The sequence below is a fragment of the Arachis hypogaea genome, chromosome 10 (assembly GCF_003086295.3).
Source record: "Arachis hypogaea cultivar Tifrunner chromosome 10, arahy.Tifrunner.gnm2.J5K5, whole genome shotgun sequence".
Taxonomy (NCBI): Eukaryota; Viridiplantae; Streptophyta; class Magnoliopsida; order Fabales; family Fabaceae; genus Arachis; species Arachis hypogaea.
Genome location: NC_092045.1, coordinates 7,477,153 through 7,484,920, shown reverse-complemented (window position 1 = coordinate 7,484,920; position 7,768 = coordinate 7,477,153). Strand labels below are relative to the sequence as shown.

General features: G+C 36.4%; 1 protein-coding gene across 1 annotated transcript; it reads right to left on the bottom strand.

The window, feature by feature from the left end:
• Positions 1-1,713: 1,713 nt before the first annotated feature.
• On the bottom strand, positions 1,714-2,639 carry LOC112717255 (protein MAIN-LIKE 2-like). Its single transcript, XM_025769340.1, has 3 exons — positions 2,317-2,639; positions 2,093-2,269; positions 1,714-1,825 (listed from the first exon to the last, which is right to left on the bottom strand). The coding sequence occupies exons 1-3, from the start codon at positions 2,637-2,639 to the stop codon at positions 1,714-1,716; spliced, it is 612 nt and encodes a 203-aa protein (XP_025625125.1).
• Positions 2,640-7,768: the final 5,129 nt, after the last annotated feature.

Here is a 7,768-nt window from a genome sequence, read left to right as displayed (position 1 = left end):
TCGCCCTTCTCTGACACGTCTCATGTTAGGATAAGGAATGACAGTAGGATCGGCGTACGGTGGCCACAGACCCTCTAGAATATGGGGTAAAAATTCCATCCGGTATACACTAAACACATTACTCATGGAATAAACCTCATGGACGTACGTAGCCCAGTCTAACCGGGACTGAGCACAGCTGACGAACGGATTTTTGCTAGTAAAGAATTCACAAAAGTAATCACATTTTAAGTATAGCTTCTAAACCAGCGAAGAATCCTTTCGTACAAAAGTTTGGTTGTCACAAGTAACAAACTCCTTAAAAATTGATAACCAAAGTATTTAAACCTCGGGTCATCTCTCAAGGAATTGCAGGGAAGTCTAGTTATTATTGGTTATAGAAAAGTATCTTTTTTGAGGTTTTTAAATAAGAAATAGGAAAAGTAAATTGCAAGAATCAAATCAATAACTAATAAAGCTCTTGGCAATGTATGAGAATTAGAAGTCCTATCCTAGATATCCTTATCAATTGTGATGAGAATTGTTCATTGCTCCCACTTAGTTAACCCACAATGAAAGAAGGAAAGTCAAGTAGACTAATCAATTTGATTCCTCAAGTCTTAGACAACTCCTAAGGAAAGATTAGCTTTAGTGGAATCTAAATCAATCAACAACTTTCAATTATCAATCAACAAATGAGTTTGATAACTCAAGTGTTACCAATTGCTCACCCAAGCCAAGAACATAGAATCCTACTCTAACAACCTTCTAAGCATTTTGTCCAGCACTTGGCAGGTATAAAATAAAAGCATAGAAAAGCAATAAGAGATAATAAAATCCAAACAATCAATTGCATTAATATGGAAATTGAATCTAACATCAAAAGTTCACAAACTAAAGTAATAACAAAGAGTAATCAATAAGAGTAGAAGAGAAATCCTAAATCTTAAAACCTAAGAGAGAGGAGAGAGCCTCTCTCTCTAGAAAACTACATCTAAACCTAAATTTGTGAATATTGAGAAGTGAATGGATATGATTCCCCCATTTTGCAGCTTTTATTCTATGTTTTTCGGGCTTGAAACTGGGCCAAAAGGAGCCCAGAAATCACTGATACGTCCAGCACGTGTCTCTGTCACGCGTACGCGACATCTACGCGTGCGCGTCATTTGCCAAATTCCTTGTCATGCGTACGCGTCAATCACGCGTACGCGTCGCTTATCTTCTGCGCTAAGCACGTGTGCGCGTCGCTGCTAGCTTCTCAAAACTTCATTTTTCACGTTCCTTTCACTTTTGCATGTTTCCTTTCCATCATCTAAGTCATTCCTGCCCTATAAAGCCTGGAAACACTTAACACACATATCAAGGCATCAAATGGTAATAAGAGAGGACTAAAATTAGCTAAATTAAGACCAAAGAAACATGTTTTCAATCATAGCACAAAATCAAGAAGGAAAATATAAAACATGCGATTTCTATGAATAAGTGTGAGAATAGTGGATAAAATCCACTCAATGAAGTACAAAATGTATCACAAAATAGTGGTGCATCAACAGCATGCAATCGCATGGCAGCACGGGTAATGGAGAGCTTGAAAGTACCTGTAGTCACAACTGCGATCTCTAAGGAAAACCCAATACGTCCCAAGCGAAAAGTTACCGGTAGGAGTCGTCTCAGCCACGGTATACTCTGACTGTGATCGGCATGTCCTACTCCATTGCCACCAGCTGTGTCATCCTAAATCATGTCATCCAGCCATCGCCACTCCCGGTCTGTAGCCCGGGTACCAATGCGTCGTCGCCTCTCCACGCGCCTGTTATCAGGCATGTCTAGCAAGTGGGTGGCCCACCTGAACGAATACAATGTTATACACATGTATAAATTGCTAATGACCTAGTTAACAGGTAGAACCAGAATAAAAAAAGTTACAGTTCAAGTCTAACTGTGCAGATATGTATACCTGGAAGCCAATGAGAAGGAATAGGTGTCGAATCCCTGCGGCCTGAGGCTAGGAAATCGCCAGAAAATCCATGACTAGAGTAGTTGCAGGGGGCCTGCCAAGTTTGTCACGTTTCTGTTGGCCACCCGACACATGCAACGATATAGCCAAGCCAACGCTGCCGACCCCCAACTATAACCGCCCATATCATCAAGCCTCGCCACAAACGGCAACCACCATATATAAACCTGATTTTCACTCTTGTCACCGAACAACTGAGTGGAAAGCAGCATCATAATATAAGCCCGTGCATATATGTGTACGGTGTCCTCTGTAGCATCATTCAGCAGCACCCTGAACCTCTCATGAAACCAGGTGATGTGGACTGTATACTGCTTTACCTTATTTTGTGGTGGAAGCTCGCCAAACAGTTCCTGAAACCACTCCCATGCCGGTTTTCCTTCTTCCATAACCTTCTCAAATCTGTAAGGCACCCGTATACAGGTAAGCCATCCACGGACAGCCCCAACTGGTATGCTACATCCTGCAGCGTGATAGTGCACTCTCCAAAAGGCATTTGAAAGGTATGCGTCTCAGGACGCCACCTCTCAATGAAAGCGCTGACTAAGGGCTCGTCCAACCAGAACCACCTCACGTTTAGCCTTGCCAGGTGGTACAAACTAGCCCTCTCTATATAAGGTACAATCCTGTCATGCAAAGGCATGTTCTACTGCCTCCGGACACTATAAATACACCTAGTCGGCCAGAGCATGTGACAGAAAAAACCAAACAAATAATAAATCCAACACTAATTTAAAGTAATTTAACACAAAAAATACAATATTAAAGTTTAAACAGGTAACATACAGTTTCTATTTTCTAATCACAAAATTCAATAAAAACTGCATAAATGATTCAAGACTTTAATTTAAATTTATTAAAGAGAAAAGGACAAATAGGTCCCTAACCTTTTGACCCGCGAACATTTTCATCTCCAACCATTGAAAAATACTTTTAAATCCCTGACCTTCACAAAACTTGGACGGATCAATCCCTCCGTCAGATCCAATTGAAAATGCTTGTCACACGTGCGCGTGGGTCACGCGTACGCGTCATCTGGCAAAATTCCCAATCACGCGTACGCGTGGGTCACGCGTACGCGTCGATTGGCAAACTTCCCTTTCACACGTACGTGTGGGTCACGCGTACGCCTCGCCATGAATTTAACAAATCCTAATTTCTTCATGAATTTTCCACTTTGGATGCTTTTTTTTCATTTCTTTCAAGCCATTCTTGCCTTCAAAATTTTAAATCACTGAAACAAACATATCAAGGCATCAAATGGAAGAAAAGTAAATTAAATTTAGTTTGGCTATTTTTCTTCTTCTGAACATAAACGTGATTCTGCTCTTCAACCAAAGTTTAGCCAAAGCTAAAAATGATAGTTGGCTTTTGCGTTTACATTTTCACGTTAGATTGAAATTTATTTTCTATCTCCCAATTTTTTACTTCATTGTTCATATGATTAATTTTGTTATTTTTTTTATAATATTTTTCTTTAGTACTCTCTCATGGATATTATTATTTTTTATTCTTATTTTTTTGTTTATATATATTTTTTACCTATTATTTTTTTTGTATAGAATAATAATAGTAAAATTATAGCATACTAAAAAAGCGTACTAAAAATATCTTTAAAAACTTTTAAATTTATTTCCATCATTGTCAAGATAAATATTTAATTTTTATTATTTTAGTACTCTCTTTTATAATTGTAATTTTCGTATACTATCTTTTAGTGTAATTTTTTTATAATATAAATTATGATCTCATTAAAAAGGACAAATTAAATAAAAAATTAATCATAGGTAATAATATAATCATAAACGTTAGATTCCAAAACAATATTAAGAATAAGATTATTGAGAATAATGGAATAAGAGTACGATGTAAAAGAATACTAAATTAATATTTTGATGTACAATGCAAGGCTATGATGATGCAAAAAATAAAAAAGAAAAAAGAAAAAAAATCGACGAAAAATGTTGCAACTTTGAGAGCTGTTTCATCATTGTAACTTTCTTTAATCATGTAGAGGCTGTATCATTCTTACTTTTCCCCTATTCGATACCTTGATATGTTTGTTTGAGTAATTTAAAGTTTTGAAGGCAAGAATGACTTGAAAGAAATGGAAAAAAAGCATGCAAAGTGGAGGATTTATGAAGATTTGTTGAATTCATGGTGACGCGTACGTGTGACCCACACGTACGTGTTAGAGAGAAGTTTGCCAGATGACGCATACGTGTGACCCACGCATACGCGTGACGCGTACGCGTGACAAGCATTACGGGAGCCACGTCAGCTTTTTTCCGTTGGGTCTGACAGAGACATTTGAACGGAGGGATTGATCCATCTAAATTTTATGAAGGTCAGGGACTTAAAGGTATTTTTCAGTGGTAAGGAACGAAAATGTCTGCGGGACAAAAGGTCAGGAGACCTATTTGTCCTTTTCTCTTAATTAAATACTAAATTTTATGATTTTAAAATAATAATTTAAATCTAAATTTAAATACCTAACTCACAACCATTGAAAAAATATTATATTAAATACATTAACTAAAAATAAACAAACTAACCTCTTCGTTTATGCTGCCAGCAACGTGCGCAACGCTGTTGAGCCTGTAAAGACAGCGTTCCTCGCCCTTGTCCCGACCCGAACAAGCTCAACCAACCCACAAATTTTTTCTCTCTTTCTCTCTCTAGAAAACCTCTCATTCTCTCTCTAAAAACCTTATAACAACTACAAATGCATAATCCGCGAGACCTTGGAGCGTATTTATACTAACGCATAAACCGTTGAATCCATGTCGTGGTTTATGCACACTACTCATTCACACATAAATCGTAACACCCTTATCGTGGATTATGCTTTTTTGTCTAGAACGTAAACCGCGACACCCCTGTAGCGGTTTACATGTATTTGTAAACCGCGAGTCCTTTGTCGCGGTTTGCATAGTTTATGAAAAAATGCATTTTGGTATGCGTTTTGCAAATTGTGTATACTGGTAATATTGGAAGGCAGTTTATTTATTATGGTAAATTGTCCTAAATCTTTTTTTCCTATGCATCATGTATACTCATTAGCCATATTAAATTTAGAGTCTACATCTTATGAAAATGTGATTCTTTGATCTTGTTGGAAAGAAGTCATTAAGGTTGTAAATCTGAAGTTAATTTTTCTCCCAAATGGTAAAAAAGCAATCAGTTGTAAGTGGATATTCAAAATTAAATACAAACCAAATGAAAGTGTTGAGAGGCATAAAACTCGCCTCGTAGAAAAATGGTTCATCTAAGTTCCTGAAATTGACTATAAGGATATATTTAGTCCCGTTATAAAGTTTGGCACCATGTATATTATTTGGTATTGGTTGCTGTCAAGGGACAGTATTTAAAACAGATTGGTGAGTTTGATGAGGAGGTTTATATTAAACATCTGGAAGGATTAGAGTCAGCTCTAGGACATGCATGCAAATTAAAGAAGTCCTTGTATGGACTCAAACATGCTAGTTGCCAATGAAATTTCAAATAGAAGTCTGTATTAGTAGAATTGGGATAGACGTAGTGCAAATCAAATTATCTCATCTTTATCAAGTCTTAAACCACAGGCTTCATAGTGGTTGCTTGTCTATGTTGATGACTTTGTGCTTGCAAGAGTGGATTTAGTTGAAATTAATTATGTTAAGAAGCTTTTTCATGACAGATTTTGCATTAAGCACACAGGAGACCTTAAGTATTTTCTTAGACTTGAGGTGGCCAAGTCCGTGAAAGGAACTGATCTTTACCAGGAAAAATACATGATGGACTTTCTTAGAGACACTGGTTTGAAGAATGTAAACCAATATCTATTCTTATTGATTACAGGTTGAGACTGAGATGGATGATGGAGAGACACTGCTAAACTCATCCAATTATAGAAAAATCATTGAAAAATTGATGAATTTGTCCAACACAACACTGGATATAAACTTTGTAATTAGCAAGCTAAGTCAATTTCTAGATTGTCCTACAACAAATCTTTTGCATGTTGAACACAAGATTCTTAAGTATGTGAAGGGCTCTCTAGTTGTTGGGTTGTTCCTCTCCACTGAATTTTTATTTGTCTCTTACTGAATTCTCATATTCTGACTGGATAGTATGTCTAGATTCGAGCAGGTCAATTTCAATATATTATTTTATCTAGGTTCTTCCTTAAGTATGTGTAAGAGCAAAGAGACAGAATACATAATACTCGTGCAAACCACTAGAGAAACACACTGGATGAGTTATGTTTTGAGAGACTTGGGAGGACCACTCGACAAGGTTATGAACTTATTCTGTGATAACAAATTTGCCCTTTACATTACCACTAATCTTGTATTCTACGAGCATAGCAAACACATCGAAGCGGGTTGTCACTATATCATGGGGGATAAGCTACAAGAATGTTTGATTCATCTCCTCTCAATTTCTACGCATGAACAAGTCACTGACATATTGATGAAACCGTTGATACTAGGGCCATTCTCTTTCATCTATGCAAACTTAGGTTGTTTGACATTTTTAGTAAATAATTTGTGTATTTGATTTGAATTTTTGTGGTAACATTTAAATAACTATATAGAAGGTGCATATAAAAAATGGAACAAAATTCAATCTCTAGACCTTTTTATTTTTCAAAAGATATGGTCATTTATAATAAATATTTTTTTAAAATGATAAACTACCTAAATGATACCCGAAAGTTTATCCATATGATAGAAATAGCCTTTAGAGATACGAACGGCTAATAAGTCCTTGAATGATTTGAAAACACGACAAAAAAACCAATAAATATCATATTTTTTATAAATGGCAAAAAAACTTTTGTATTTAATAAACAATTTATTTATTTAATCCGAATATTGGTAAAGATATTTAATTTGAATAACTATTTAAAAATTGTACACAAAAATCAGAACAAATTTTGATCCAATAACAAATAACAACAAAGTCTTGTCCCACTAGGTGGAGTCAGCTACATGAATCAAACGATGCCAATGAGCTCTGTCATGTATCATGTCTATAGAGAGACCATTTACATGTAAATCTCGTTTAATCACCTCATGGATGGTCTTCTTAGGTCTTCTTCTGCCTTTTACCCCTTTGTCCATCTTCCATCTCATCCACCATCTTGACTGGGTGTTCTATCGGTCTTCATCTCACATGTCAAAACCACCTGAGACGCAATTCTACCATCTTTTCCACAATTGGTACTACTCCAACTCTCTTCCTTACGTCTTCATTCTTTATTTTATCCAATCGCGTATGACCACTCATCCATCTCAACATCTTCATCTCTGCCACACTTAGCTTATGTTCGTGCTCCCCTTTGGCCACCGAACACTCCGTATCATAAAGCATAGCCAGTCTTATAGTAGTGCGATAGAATTTACCTTTAAGTTTTAAAGGCACTTTTTTGTCACATATAAAACTAGATGCACTCTGTTATTTTGACCAACATACTTGGATCATATGATTTACATCTTGTTCAATCTCTCCATTATCATGTATGATACACCCAAGATACTTAAAACTTTTAACTTTTCGTAGGATGTTTTCTCCAATCTTCACCTCTATATTAGGGTTTTTTCTTCTCAAACCGAACTTACATTCCATATATTCTGTCTTGCTATGGCTTATGTGCAGACCATACACTTCTAGAGCTTCTCTCTATAAGTCTAACTTCTTATTTAGGTCTTCCCTTGACTCTCCCATAAGGACGATATTATCGGCAAAAAGCATGCACCATGGCATAGGCTCTTGGATGTGCTCTGT